At 37.6% G+C, this 16,138-nt stretch overlaps 1 protein-coding gene across 1 annotated transcript; it reads left to right on the top strand.

Moving 5' to 3' along the window:
• The first annotated feature begins 11,525 nt into the window (after nucleotides 1-11,525).
• Nucleotides 11,526-15,422, top strand: LOC117619259 (uncharacterized protein At1g03900-like). Its single transcript, XM_034349171.1, has 8 exons — nucleotides 11,526-11,934; nucleotides 12,437-12,468; nucleotides 12,888-12,988; nucleotides 13,084-13,156; nucleotides 13,280-13,311; nucleotides 14,471-14,561; nucleotides 14,712-14,823; nucleotides 14,921-15,422. Exons 1-8 carry the CDS (start codon nucleotides 11,836-11,838, stop codon nucleotides 15,218-15,220), a joined length of 840 nt encoding a protein of 279 aa, XP_034205062.1. The 5' UTR covers nucleotides 11,526-11,835; the 3' UTR covers nucleotides 15,221-15,422.
• Nucleotides 15,423-16,138: the final 716 nt, after the last annotated feature.

The following is a 16,138-nucleotide window of genomic DNA, read 5'->3' as shown; positions in this document are numbered from 1 at the left end:
TATTCATCATAATTGCAAATATCATGCATGATTTTTTTGAACAAATGAGGTTGCATTCTATATCTCCCTCGAAAATGAACATCAGAGTACAGAGATTGTGGGATAAAATAATCTTCCATAAGATTCTTACCCCGGGAATGTCTATGTCTGTCCACATTTGGGCGACGGCCTTCTCGTGAACCACGGCGAGCCTGCTTTTCTTCCTCCAGCAAAGCAACTGCTATGCCAAGTTGCTCATCTAGTTCTCTCTGCGCCCTTTTGCTTGCAGCTCGTCTACGCATTCTTTCTCTAGTTTCTCTCTCTTGCCTCTCCAAAATCTCTTCCATGTCTGCCATTGAGAATGGAGAATGAAATCTAAAATTTGAGAAATGGAAATGTAGAGAAGAATTGGTGTGGGAGGTATGAGCTGAACCTCTGATTTTATAGAAAAATGTACACAGATAGATATGACACGTGGCGCAATCTTAGAGGGTGAAAATCTTATCTGAAATTTGAAATTCAAATGAAATTTCAAATTTCAAATTTATCTAAAATTTGAATTCCGAAATGTATCTGAAATTTGACATTTTGAATTTATCTGAAATTTGAATTTTGAAATGTATTTGAAATTTGAAATTTATCTGAAATTTGAAACCGAAAATCTTATCCGATATGAATAGTATTGACACGTAGGAACCCAAAAATCTTATCCGAAAATATTATCCAAATTAATTATTTAAGTAAACAAAATTGTGAAAAAAAACAAAAAAATGAATAGTAATTGCCATGGCAAGCCCCTAACTGCTGGAAACACATTTTGCTAGAGGGGACTAGGGCAGCCACTATTCACGTGAATAGTGGCTGCCCTAGGGCTAATCTTGCCATGGCAAGGGGCAACTGGTGGAAATGCTCTTATAAAACATATACAATTTATTGTTAATATATACATTGTCCAACATGTTTGTACAAATATTCCCTTAGGCCAACCCCAGCGGCACAGCCCAGCCCGAGGCTAGGGGAGGAAAAAAAAAAAAAGGTGTTCCAGCGCACAGCCCAGGCCCGAGCGCAAGATGGGACCCAGCAACTTGGGCTGGCCCGAGGGCAAGGTTGGCCCGAGCTCCAGCCCTCGTTTTGGTGCTGACGTCATCGCTACAGTGCCGCAGTGCTACAGTGTCTGGCGCTACAGTACCACTAAAAGTCCACGTGTCGCACTCTGGGCTCTCCGATCAGATTTTTTTCTCTAATCCAACGGCAGCCAATTTTTGTGTAATAAAAAAATGAAAAAAATTGAATTTTTTTTTAAAAAAAATACTCTTTTTTTTTTTCTATAAATACTAAAATTTTATCCGATTGAGATATGAATTTTATAATAAATATTGATATGTATGAACCCAAAAATGTTATCTAAATTAATTATTTTTATTAAAAAATTTGTGAAAAAAATATAAAAAATGAATAGTAATTGCCCTTAGCCATGGCAATGGGTGGAAACACAAAATACTATTTGCAAGGGCAGCCACTATTCACGTGAATAGTGGCTGCCCTAGCTCCACCCTTGCCATGGCTAAGGGCAAATGGGTGGAGTTGCTCTTATAGTAGTAGTAGAAGGTCAACTTCTGGAGTGCTTCGTAGGTCAAGATTCATTGTAGGTTTTGGATCCTTCATCTATTTTAATCTGGACTGCTAGAGCTTATCTCAAGCATCCATACGAGTTAGGTTATTTCGGTTTCAAGTTAATTAAGTCGTTATCCTTTAAGTACTATGACCCTGTACATTTTCTGTAGGTCCATTATTTTTAACAGATTTTGCAGTTTTATAAACTAGTAGAGAACTCTAACCTTTCCAGGCATTCAAAAATATTACATCCAAACACCCAAAATATTGCCATAAAGGATGAGAAGCCGCTATTGTATCCCAAATCTTGAGCGCATTGCAAGGTCATATATATTTATGATGAGTTTGATACCTAGTTATGACTACCTCAATTACAGTTGTGTATCTTTATTAAGGGTGTGCAGGCTCACGTTAAAAATACATTTGTAATGTCCTATTGTTTGTCAAAAACCAAACAATGAAAGAGGGGTTAGATAGTAAAAATATATAAAAACAATGCAAAATTGATATGTCTGTTATAAAGAAGAAACATGTGGAGCCCACATTTATGGGGCCCACAAAGAAATTAAGCAAAGTATTTGGAGGTTTATCAGCTGCACACTCACGGATGTGTATTGTAGAATCACGGGTGCCATTTAACATGTCTACTCTCACTTTTCTACTACAACGACATGCAAACTTTTTTTTTTTTGTGTTCTCACAATTTCTATGTTGTTTAATCCATACTTGTTTAATTTACTTCTTTGTAACGTAATTTGTAATTTCTAAGTTATTTAATCAGTCCTGTTATTTTATGGTGGTGTAATTTTTACCCATCGCGTTGTAATACAAATTATTGTAATAAAATGATGGTGTGATCTTAAAACCCATCTATTATATCTTGAATAGAGGCGCAGTTATATTGCCCACAATATATGATATATTATGCACTTCATATATATTAGGTGGAGGTTTTTATCCCCACATTTATTTTATTTATGGTATGGTGTAGGTTTATTACCCATACAACAGTATCTATTTAAAAGGGTGGCGCGAATTTATCGTCCACGCCTTTACTTTTATTTAAATGTATGGAGCAGAATTAGTGCACATACAAGCACGTTTACTTTATCGCAAATTTACTTTACCGCATATTTAATTTTATTTAAAGTATGGTGCGGGATTAACGTCCATACAGCAAGCAAGCAATTTAATTTAAAGTATGGTGCGGGATTAACGTCCATACAGCAATTTAATTTATGAATTTACTTTACCGCACATTTAATTTTATTTAAAGTATGGTGCGGGATTAACGTCCATACAGCAAGCAATTTAATTTATGAATTTATTTTACCGCACATTTAATTTTATTTAAGGTATGGTGCGGGTTTATCGTCCATACCAACAAATTCATAGCACTTTATTTTTATCATCAATTAATATACCTGAATAATGAGGGCCTGAAATTCCTATTAATAAGTGGCTTAATGTCCCAGATCTCGAGCCTAAAGTTTTGGATGGCAAATTTGGCAAAACTAGAGTTTGCTGCCTTGGACCTTTCCGGGGACAACTATTTATCATGGGTCCTGGATGCCAAAATTCATCTACAAGCCAATGGCCTCGGACAAACAATTGTAGATGAGAATGATGCTTCGCCTGAAGAAAATGCGAAGGCCATGATCTTTCTTCGCCGCCACATCCATGAAGCGCTGAAAAGCGAATATGTGGTGGTTGATGAACCGTTGGTTCTGTGGAAAGCTCTAGGTGAAAGATACGATCACCAGAAGACGGTGACTCTCCCAAGAGCTAGATACGAATGGACTCACTTGAGATTTCAAGATTACAAGTTAGTGTCCGAGTATAACTCTGCTATGCACAAAATTACCTCATTAATGAGGCTATGTGGGGAAAATATATCTGAGGAAGATATGCTCGAAAAAACTCTGAGCACTTTTCATGCTTCAAATGTCCTCCTTCAACAGCAATACAGACATAGCGGTTTCAAGAAGTACTCGGAACTTGTATCTTGCCTCTTGTTAGCTGAGCAGAATAATGAGCTCTTATTAAAGAATCACCAATCTCGCCGAACGGGCTCAGCACCACTTCCTGAAATAAATGCTGCATCTCAGGAAGTGAATGCCACTTCATCTCGTGGTAATATCCACAAACGTGGGCGATGGGGCAAGCGGGGCCACTGGCAAGGAAATAGAAAAAATCGTGGTGCTCGTTCAGAGGGTTTAGGTCCAAGGAGTGGTCCATCCACGAATGGCAAAAATGCATCCCGTAATAAGGGAAAGGCACAGATGAGCCATGTGCCTAGAAATGTTGAAAGCCCTTGTCACAGATGTGGTGCAAAGGGACATTGGATACGCACATGTCGTACGCCCAGGCATTTGGCGGATCTCTATCAAGCTTCACTTAAGAATAGGAAAGTGGAGATAAATTACATTGATCATGCTCCGCCAGCCATAGATGGCTCATAAGAAATATCACGTCAGCAAAACAAGACGCATCTAGATGTTTCTGATTTTGTTACTAAAAGAGGGAATGAAGGTTATGAGGCCGAATTAGATTAAATTCCTTAATGTACTATATGCATTAGCTGAAGTGTTGTTTCCTTAATGTACTATATGTATTAGCTGAAGTGTTGTTTAAATTTCAATCCAATAAAAGTGGTAATGTTGTCTTCTTTATTGATTTCAGCTTATTTTACTTATTTGGTGGTATGGATGTAAATTATGGATGCCCTCAAAACAAAGGCTATGGCAGAGATATTTGTCTCGCAGATAGCGCAACTACTCATACGATCCTTCAAGATCGGAAGTATTTCTCAAAATTAATGCTTACAAAAGCAAAGGTAACAACCATATCAGGTCCTGCAAATCTGATTGAAGGTTCAGGAAGAGCCCAAATTATGTTACCGAATGGAACAATACTGTCCATTCCAGATGCTTTGTATTCATCTAACTCAAGAAGGAATCTGTTGAGTTTCAAAGATATACGTTTGAATGGCTACCATGTTGAAACAAAGAAAGAGGAAAACATGGAATATCTTTGTATTACCTCCAGTGATACCCAAAAGCATATACTGGAGAAGCTTTGTGAGCTCTCATCAGGGTTGTATTACACAACCATATGGACAATTGAGGCACATAGTGTCATGGACCAAGAGTCCATTGACTCAAATGCTTTTAAGCTTTGGCATGACAGGTTGGGTCATCCTGGATCCACCATGATGCGCAGGATCATCACCAACTCTAAAGGACATCCCTTATTGACTAAACACATTATGTTATCAAGTGACATCTTTTGCCGAGCTTGTTCACAAGGGAAGTTGGTGATCAGACCATCACAACCAAAGGTTGATGTTGAGTCTCCATCATTTTTGCAGAGAATTCAAGGGGACATTTGTGGACCTATTCATCCCCCATGTGGACCATTTCGGTTCTTTATGGTCTTGGTGGACGCATCTACCCGATGGTCACATGTTTGTCTTTTATCTACTCGGAATATGGCATTTGCTAGGCTTTTGGCTCAGATAATTAAATTACGAGCCCAATTTCCAGATTATCCCATTAAGTCAATCAGACTCGATAATGCTGGTGAATTTACATCTCAAACTTTTGATGACTACTGCATGTCACTAGGCATTGATATTGAACATCCTGTTCCCCATGTGCATACTCAAAATGGCTTGGCAGAAGCTTTAATTAAGCGCCTTCAATTGATAGCACGCACTTTGCTAATGAAAACAAAGTTGCCAATTTCTGCTTGGGGATATGCCATTTTACATGCAGCATCACTTGCGCGATTGAGGCCTGTTGCCAACAATCAATGTTCTCCAATACAACTCGTATTGGGAAATCAACCAAACATTTCACATTTAAAATTTTTTGGGTGTGCGGTATATGTGCCTATTGCACCACCGCAACGTACTAAGATGGGCCCTCAACGCAGATTGGGGATTTATGTTGGTTTTGATTCACCATCTATCATCAAATACTTGGAACCCCTGACGGGTGATATTTTTACCGCACGATTTGCGGATTGTGATTTTGATGAGACAATCTTCCCACCATTAGGGGGGGAAAAATCTGTGTCTAAAGAACAAGGCAAACTCATTCCTGAAAAACGACATGAATTATCATGGAATGTATCCACATTGTCTCATCTCAATCCTCATACTGCTCAATGCGAAAACGAAGTGAGAAGGATCGTTCACCTCCAAAGTATTGCAAATCAGATGCCGGATGCATTTAATGATGCAGCAAAGGTGACAAAATCTCATATCCCAGCTGCAAATGCACCCGCACGGATTGATGTCCATAATGGACAAAGCAATGTGCCAGCAAATGGTTCATCTGCTGCACGCCTAAAGCGTGGCAGACCACTAGGCTCAAAGGATTCAGTTCCTCGAAAAAGGAAGTTGATGGACAAAATGAATCCAAATGAAATAAATAGAGAGCCCACAATTCATAATTCAAATGCCCCCAAAGAGGGACAGGTACTTCTTGACAAGGAAAACGTCATTGGTGAGACAAGTGCCCCTGGAGTGGCAACCGTACCTGAAAGTCAAGAAATCTCCATAAATTATACGTCCATTGATGAATTGTGGAGTAGAAATGAGATGATCATCGATGATATATTTGCATTCTCAGTGGCTGCTGAAATCATAAAAGATGATGATATTGAACCTTGCTCTATTAATGAATGTGCACAGAGGCAAGATTGGCCTAAGTGGAAAGATGCAATCAAGGCAGAATTAAATTCTTTGGAAAAAAGGAGTGTTTTTGGACATATTATTCCAACTCCACCCAATGTGAACCCTGTAGGTTACAAGTGGGTATTTACAAGAAAGCACAATGAGAAAAATGAGATCTCAAGGTATAAAGCGCGACTCGTTGCGCAAGGTTTTTCACAAAGGCCTGGAATTGATTATATGGAAACGAACTCTCCAGTAATGGACACAATTACATTCCGTTACCTAATAAGTTTGGCGGTTTCAGAAAAACTTGAAATGAGACTCATGGATGTCATTACCGCATATTTGTATGGAGAATTGGATATAGATATATACATGAAAGTTCCAGAAGGATTCAGGTTGCTTGAAGCAGCCAGAAACAAACCACGGGACATGTTCTCAGTTAAATTGAGAAGATCATTATATGGGCTAAAACAATCTGGACGAATGTGGTACAATCGTCTCAGTAAGTATTTACTGAAGGAAGGATACACAAATGATCCTATTTGCCCATGTTTGTTTATTAAGAAATCAGAGTCTGGATTTGCGATAGTGGCAGTATATGTCGACGACATGAATCTAATTGGAACTTCTGAAGAGCTTCAAAAGACTGTTGATTATCTCAAACGTGAGTTTGAGATGAAGGACCTTGGAAAGACAAAATATTGTCTTGGCTTGCAGATTGAGCACAATGCTAATGGAATTTTGGTGCATCAATCAACTTATACTGAGAAAGTATTGAAACGGTTTGGCATGGATAAAGCCCATCCACTTAGCACTCCAATGGTCGATCGATCGCTTGACACTAAGAAAGACCCATATCGTCCAAAAGGGGATGATGAAATGGTCCTTGGTCCAGAAGTACCATATCTTAGTGCAATAGGTGCTTTATTGTACCTAGCACAATGTACCAGACCAGACATATCATTCTCAGTCAATCTGTTAGCAAGGTACAGTTCTACTCCAACATGGCGACACTGGACCGGCATCAAACATGTTCTACGATACCTTTGTGGGACAACAGACATGGGGTTATTCTATTCCAGTGAATCGACCAACGCCCAGAGTATTATTGGTTATGCTGATGCAGGATATCTCTCTGATCCACATCAAGGACGATCACAGACTGGATATGGATTTACATGTGGAGGAACTGCGATCTCATGGAGGTCAACAAAACAAACATTAGTGGCCACATCTTCCAATCACTCAGAAATACTTGCCCTCCATGAAGCCAGTCGTGAATGCGTTTGGTTAAGGTCGGTAATCCATCACATCAGAAGCACATGTGCCCTACCCTCAACAACAGACACTCCAACAATTCTGAATGAGGACAATGCAGCTTGTATTGCTCAGATCACAGGAGGATATATCAAGGGTGACAGGACCAAGCACATATCACCAAAGTTTTTCTATACACATGAGCTCCAGAAGAGTCAAGAAATCAAAGTCAGACAAATCCGCTCAAGTGATAACCTGGCAGATCTCTTCACTAAATCATTGCCGAAATGTACATTCCAAAAGTTAGTGCATGGCATCGGATTACGACAACTCTGCAAGCAATCAAGTTGGAGCATGCAAAATCAGGGGGAGCATTCAAGAGTCCTCTAACATAGGACATATGCACGTTGTACTCTTTTTCCTTCGCTTAGTTTTTTCCCACTGGGTTTTTCCAAGCAAGGTTTTAATGAGGCAACCAATCTAGGGACATGTGGTCTCCAAGGGGGAGTGTTGTAAAGAAGAAACATGTGGAGCCCACATTTATGGGGCCCACAAAGAAATTAAGCAAAGTATTTGGAGGTTTATCAGCTGCACACTCACGGATGTGTATTGTAGAATCACGGGTGCCATTTAACATGTCTATAAATAAAGAAAGAAGAAGAGAGAAAGAGATAGGAAACGGAAAGAGAGAAAGAGAAAGGAGGAAAGAGAGAAGAGGAAAAGGAAAGGAGGAAAGAGAGAGAAGAGGAAAAGGAAAGGAGGAAAGAGAGAGAAGAGGAAAGAAGAGGGTAAGTGAGCAGAAAGAAAATTCAGTGAGCCATACATATTGTAAACACTATTGTAGTCATATTATTATATAGTGAAAAGTTACTGTTGCTGCTCTCCGAGGACGTAGGCATAGCCGAACCTCGTTAAATACTGTGTCCCATCTACTTTATGTGCAGCTCAAAATTCGCACATATCCCAGGTTATTTTATAACAATGTCCATATTTTACGACTTTCGTCTCTTGTTTCTTAGTTTTTGAGTCTAGTTCTCTACTATCTGAGTTGTTCAATATTTTTTTGTGAATGTGCAAGTTAAGTCAATCAAATTGGTGAAAATTGAGAAAAATGGAGTTTTCCCGATCAAACTAGGAAACCAATGGTGAAACTCGAGACCTACAGAGCAAAATGTTAACGAAGTGATGGTGAAATCTATAAGAATTATGAACATGCCTAGATAAAGAAAATGAGAAGTCAAAGTGCCACACAATTAACATGCAACTCAAGATGTCACATCATCACACCAAGTCATCAAAATTGCATCCAAGTCATCATGGGAGATGCCACATCACCTTAGCCATGTTTACTAGGTCAGCCGCACCTAGGATAGGTGATTCATGCTCCTGCCGCACTTCCTATCAAAGAGAAGAATAAAAAAGCCTAAGTAAAAACACCTATTTATGAAGCAGAAGGGAAAAGGGGAAGGTTTTGTGCAACTAGGAGATAGAAACTGAATGTGCATGAGGCCCCAAGGGGGTGGATTGTAAGACCTATGATCCATGAATGATGCAAGGCAAAAATTGGTAAGATCAATGAGTAATCCCACATTGCTCGGGGAGAGAAAGGTGAAGTGCCTTATATGTGTGGGAACTTCTTAGTTAGAGGCCTTTTAGGTAAGATAGCATAGGCTTGAGCCCAAGAACAAATTTGTATGGGCGGGGCCTAAATTGAATAATATATTGGTAGTGAAGTTGGGATGTGACACTGGCATACAAGAGCTTGAGCATGCTTGCATTCGTAGTTATATAATTAGTTTAGAACTGATTTTTGTTAGGGTAACATCCTTGACCAACATCCATATGTCGAACCTAATACAAAATTTCTAAGTACATCAAAGACATACAACTAATCCTATTTGTAGGCTAAGTTTTAGTATAAATACTCAAGTATGGTTGTGATTCCTTTTATGCACAGATTTTCAGAAAATCACAGTTAAGCTTCTTCATTTTCTCTCCATCTCTCCGCATAGTTTTCTTTGTTTACCATACTTAATAATTAGAATGTATTAGTAAAAATGATACCGATATCATGTTGAAAGTGTTTGTCCAACATTAAAAAATTAAGTAATCTAGCCTAGGAGTATAAGAAATTGGGCTACTTCCTCCATCCTTAGGGTGAAACCTCAATTTCCTTCATATCATACGTTGTTATTCTCCTTACCCGAACCACCAAATAAGGATATATGAGTGGAGTTTCATCATATTTCAAGGATTAGATATAAATTGAACCAATTGGAATCACGATATTTCATTAGTGCGACGCGTGATTTAATAATCAAACTAAACCGAAATGCACTACGCCCATTGTTTTGTAATTGACCTTTTTTAATTAACATTCTTTTAAAAAGTTACAAAAAAGTGAAAATGAGGAGGGAGAACTATGTCATGGCCTTGAAAATAGGGACAATGATCACTTTTGTTGATGAGTTATTCTAAATAGTCAATTTAGGACTTTGACCAGGCCAAAGTCGAAGCTTCCACATGGTCGATATGAAGCACCATGCCTTCTTTCCACTTTAAAAGTGGTTTTTTTTTTTTTACACAGAGAAAAATTAGTCACCTAAGAGGCACTAGTGTAGTACCAACCAAACCCTTTCTAATGTCAAAATAAGAGTGGAATAAAGATAGTTTGAGAGAATAAAATGAGAAAGAATTATCACCTTTGTCTGAATGTAGGTAGGGATATTTATAGAAGGCCCACAGGGAGCAAGTCTCCTTAAATCTAAGGAGAAGGTGTTTAGCCATGGTACCATCATGAAGAGAGGGGTGCTTAAAACCAAAGGATTATTTAATGCATGCTCTAGCCGGGTGGTGAAACTTGTCCAAGCAGGTTGGTTTAGAGTTGTGGCATGTAACTATCTATATCCTAATTACTCATAGTTTGATTAGTCAAACCACACGGGGAAGAAGCTCATGCTGATTTTGCCCCAAGTGCCTAGGTTGGGTGAGCCTGTCCGACCCGACCAAGATTGGTCATAAACAATGGTATGGCAAATTGGTCTGGTCAGGTTTTTGTGAGGATGGTCGGGTCATGTGGGACCAGATATCAAGATCTTTGCTATCGAGGCCATCCACATGGCGGATTGTAAGTGGACAATCAGCTCGGGCCATATCGTATGCCATCATCTTCACTTGAACCGTAAACCCCTACACTTTTTGCCATCATTTTGTTTTTTGAAGGTACAAATTTTAAAGGTGAAATTATTGTATCTGTTTTGCTCTATATTGTATTCGCACGAGAAATTTTAAAGGTGAAATTATTATTATCTGTTTTAAAGGCCAAACCTAACTCGTTTAATAAACACGTCGTATACAGGTTGACCCATTAATTTCTCGTGCGGATTTCAAGTCGTGTCGGGATCGCCTGATAAGTGGTAGCAAATAAAAAACAAATAAAAAAAGAATTTTGATAATTTAATCAAGTAATTGCATTTTTTTATTTTTTATATAAAATAGTGATTATATTTTGCCTCTCTCTAAGTGTGAAGATTGAGAAAAAGAAATAATAAAAAAAATTTAAAAGGAAGAAGAAACAAAGAAATGAATTGATTGGTTACATAAGTATTTTAACGAGTTGGCGGATTACATAGGTATTTTAATAGGTTGGCAGGTTGACCGTTTAATAAACGGGTTACATAGGTATTTTAGTAGGTTGGCGGGTTGATTTGAAATTCACCCGTTTATTAATCGGTCAATGACGGATTAACTCAAAAATAACCAAAAATTTTAATTTTGCGGATTAACATGCTAATTTTCTATACAAATTTCGAGTCATATATCGGATCTTATCAAAAATTACCACCTCTTACTACTATTCCAAAGCATATATGTTGCAATGAAATGACCCTTTTCGGTGTTTCCCACAAATGCAAGCAACCTCTCCGAACTAAATCAAATTCGTTGACTCCATCCGATCGCATACAATAATAGGGACCTTTCCATCGATCACAACTGTCCATCGATCCCATTTTTGTTTAAATCAGCAAACAGTCACGAAGCCTTAGATTAGAAAAGTAATCTAATCCAACGGTTCCCGCTGGTTATGCTAATTACTGACTAGGACGCTGATAAAGAGCTCTGCAATCGTCTCTTTACAGGAAACTGAGAGAGACTAGAAACCTCCTCCTAGATATAAATCTTGAAAGTCTAAATAAAACCCAAATTAATTTACCAAATTCCAATCAGAAAACCAGTTTCAGATTCACATTTGGTCACTCGTTCTGATCCCAATCTGGGTCTCTCTATCTTTTCAGTGTAAAATGCAGAAGGAAGAGGCGGCGCCAAATGATCAAGAAGTGAACGAAGCTGAAGCTCTGGAGCTTGTTCTCTTTCAAGTGCCTGAATGCTATGTCTACTTGGTATAGTTCATTTTGATATACAATACCTGATGTGCCCGAATCCCTGTGTTTTCATGAATTTTTGTAGTGATTCTGTTGAAGGGTATCTTGGGAATGCAATGGAAAATGCATAATTCAACTGGATTTCTTCTTGATTGTTGAGGCATGTAATAGTTGAATGAATTTTGTTAGCGTGTAAGTTGGGTTAATGGCTGAATAGATTGGCATTTTTTTCTTCGTTCTTTTGGTTAATTTGATTATTGATGTTTTAGTTAAATGAACTTGTTGGAGTGTAAATATTTAAATTTTTTGCTAATACAAGTTGATGGTGTGATCCTTTACCATTTAGTAATTTATTGGTGCTTGTTGGGATCTATCAAGTTATACAAAGTCATGGGTTTTAAATTACAATTGAGCAAGTAATTATAAGAAATCGACAATGAGAGAAACGTATGGTTACTGTTATGTAGGGTTCTTGAAGTTATTTGTGATATCAAGCTAAGCTATTATATTGTTTGTGCAGATACCACCGAGGAAAAGTGCAGCTTCATACAGGTTATGCTCAACTCATAAAAATAGAAAATGTGACACGCATTTAGCAGTTTATTTGTGATTACTAGCATTTAGCAGTTTATTTGTGATTAATCTGATTTATTTGTAACCTTGATGCTTCTGTTCCACACATCGATCAGTTACCTCGAAATGAAGCTTACAGTTAGGCTAGATTGTGCGAGCTTGTAAAAGCTATTTTGTGGATAAGTTTTCTGAGATGGAGTTGGATTGGCAAGAAATCAAAAGATCCAAAAATAGACAAACAAATGGAGATGAGTTTTAGTAATCCTGAGATTGGATGCTCTTTAATCATACAATGAACAAATAAAAAGAAGAGTACTCTTCTATTGGAATTAATAACTGCTGGAACTCTTCATTGCATGTGTTGGAGTTGAGTTTGAAGTGTCTGAAGTTTATTTCAGGGCTGATGAATGGGATGTAAACAAATGGGTATGGGAAGGGATATTGAAAGTAATCAGCAAAGGAGAAGAGTGCATTATCAGACTTGAAGATAAGAACACCAGTGAGGATATTTTAGTTATTATCAGATGAAGTTGTATTTCTTCCTTTTGTAGCATGAGTCATTTTGTTTCTACATAATATGATATATCCTTACAGGTGAACTATATGCTCGGGCTTTTTTGAGAAAGGGAGAGCCTCATCCAGTGGAACCTGTAATTGATAGCAGCAGGTTTATCCTATTTCTAGTTAAACTGGAGCCATCTTTATTGGACTGCAGAATCTTATTTAAGTTTCAATTTATGGATTTTGATTAGTATCTAGAAGTGTCTAAATAATGTTTTTCGTTCTGCAGATATTTTGTGCTACGTGTAGAGGAGAACATTGGTGAGCTGCTATACTTGCTTCATTGGTTTAAGATCTCTTGTTTAGGGAATCCTATTAGACTATTGTTGGAATGATTCAAAGGCATTATTGACTCCTGAGATAGATCTTTCCTCATGTCCACCTTTGACACACCCTAGATTTAGTGCATGTGGGGGCTTGGTGGGTTCTTAGAAGACTAAATGGAACTGTGTGGAGGCTTAGATTATCAGTCAATACCATTATTAGCCCACTTAGAAGTAGAGATCAAGTACCTTAAGCTTAAAAACAATTTTTTTTTTTGGGGGGCGGACAACCACACTTGGCCTTAATTAGGTCCTCCCTATTGATGATATTTTGAGAAGAAATGTCGTAGATCCAGAGATACCACAGAGAGGTTGTTACGACAGCAGAGTAGACCAAAACTTGTGCGCATTAATATATGTATATCCATTCTAAACATGGTGAACTATGCTTACACGACTTTAAAACTTTCAAATATATTCCTAGTAGTGGGAGAGGGCTAATACTCACAAGCTTTCCATCTGTCCATAGTGGTTTGGACAAGAGTAGACCAGACATTTTAGATGAAGAACAATCTACCTTGAAATAAGGACGGAAGAAGTATTTTTACAAGAATGCAGAAAGCATTTGCAGATCACTGTATTAAATATCACTGTGATATACAATTTCCCCACTTCTGTAAATCGTTTCTCAAAGGTTGGAACTGGGATGCCTATACTAGGCTGGGATAGCGGGTGATTAGATACATATGTGAGGTAGAACAAAAGAGGCCTATGCCAATCTAGATTCATTTACTGGAAGGGCACATCATATTGGAGCTCAACTTTTTAAATTAGACGAAGACATTTTCTCATTTGGGCAGCATATACAGGAATGTATTTATTTCTGTTAGACAGGGGAGCATATTTATTGCTTGAGTAGTGCTACCACCATGTGGTGATATGTCAGAAAACCATAGACAGAAGAGTGACTCTTTTCCATAGAAGGATTATGCCACTTCTTTTGCTTTGTTTTATTTTACCTCTTGTGTAACCTTTTAGTATTCCCGCTTTCCCAAAATTTTGTGCCTGACTCTGATGCAAATTTTGCCTTTTCAGTTAATTTTTATTTCCAGTTATTTGTCCATGTATTATTTCTCATTACTTTGAAATTTATGCAGATGGTCGGCTTCGGCATGCTTTCATTGGCATAGGATTTCGAGAAAGAACAGAAGCGTATGATTTCCAAGCAGCCTTGCATGATCACATGAAGTATGTCCCATATGTACAGTGATTACAATTTTGCCCATTCTTCATTTTCTCTACAACATTTTAGAAGTTTGTTAGGTGATTTTAAATGCATATGCATGAGGATGAATTTCCATCATTCAAGCTCATGTACCTTTCTAAATTGTTTTGAAGATATCTGGACAAAAAGAAAACTGCAGAAGAGATGGAGCAAAAATTTCAGCAAACTTCCTTGGTTGATTACAGCTTAAAAGAGGGGGAGACTCTTGTACTACAATTAAAGAACGTTAGTGTATCTTCATTTTCTTGTCAACTGTGTCCTCTGACTCATGCTACTTACTGGAGTACTCTGATTGAATCTAATCTCTTGTTGCTGTCAACAGAAAAGCGCTGAAATTGTCAAGTCCAAGGTTTCTGAGAACAACTCACCAGAGAAAAAGGCCAACCAAAAAGAGCCCTTGATTTGTATCAAACCACCACCACCTCCCCCAGGACCACTTTCACCGTCTACTGGTCAGAAGTCTCCCACAAACTTTCCCCCAAATCTCAATCTTCAGGGGGATTCTAACCACAAAGCCTCAGAATCAACAGAAGATGATTCAAAAGAATCAATTTCTTCTGGAAATGAAATCACTCAAGATATACCAGATGATGACTTTGGGGATTTTCAAACAGCTAGTTAATATGAAGTATAAACTCTGAGATGAGACATGTTATACTCGACTGCCTGAATATGTCTTTTGCTTTTGATGGTTTGGGGTTTGTGATGGTTTAGATTTTATTTACAACAAAAATTTAATTGATGTGGTGTATATTGTTACAAACTAACTAATGTGAAGTTACTTAGAAAGCGAAATTGTGCCAATCAGAATGATTTTTATCTTATTGCAGTGTTGTTTTTTTGGGTCGAAAAGATTATGTGTTTGGTATTACACATGAGTAAGATGCTGGATTAGTTGAAATGTCTTATTACATGGCCTAACAGAAGTAGAGATAATTCAATCCAACTTTAATCTCAACCTTTTATTGGGCTTCATAATCCTATCTTACCATCTATCGCCCAAGGAATCAACCCTAGAGGGGGGCGAATAGGACTAATGCAATTCAAGATTTAAAACAGTAAGCCTAACAATGGAGAATATAAATGAAGCTCTCCCAATAATAACTGTCGATTATATTTGTAGTGCATAAAAGGAATCTGCCCATTTTTACAGATATAACAACTGTTGGATTTGGAAAAACTTTATTTGCATTTTGAATTCTGATTTGGAATTCTAAATTAAGCCAAGAGTGAAGCTGCTTGATTTTGGAAAAGCTTAGTCATATTGATTGATTGATATATGTTTTTCCTCATCTTTGAAATCAAGCAAAAAGTCTGTTTGAAATATATGATATGGTTGTAGAAGGTGGTCATTCAGAAGGTAACCGTAATCAAATTCCCAACAAATTAAAATATGAAAATTCAGTTTTAGTCATAATATGAATTCCAGCTGTTTAGATTAAAATTGATACCTCAATAAGTCAATGTATAATTGATATTAAAATCCTATAAAATTATGTTTTTGTTATTTGAGGTGTAAGGAATAAAAGCCCCCAAAAAT

The sequence above is a fragment of the Prunus dulcis genome, chromosome 2 (genome assembly GCF_902201215.1).
Source record: "Prunus dulcis chromosome 2, ALMONDv2, whole genome shotgun sequence".
NCBI lineage: Eukaryota > Viridiplantae > Streptophyta > Magnoliopsida > Rosales > Rosaceae > Prunus > Prunus dulcis.
The sequence above is the reverse complement of the archived record's forward strand: the minus strand, read 5'-3'. Positions and strand labels throughout refer to the sequence as shown.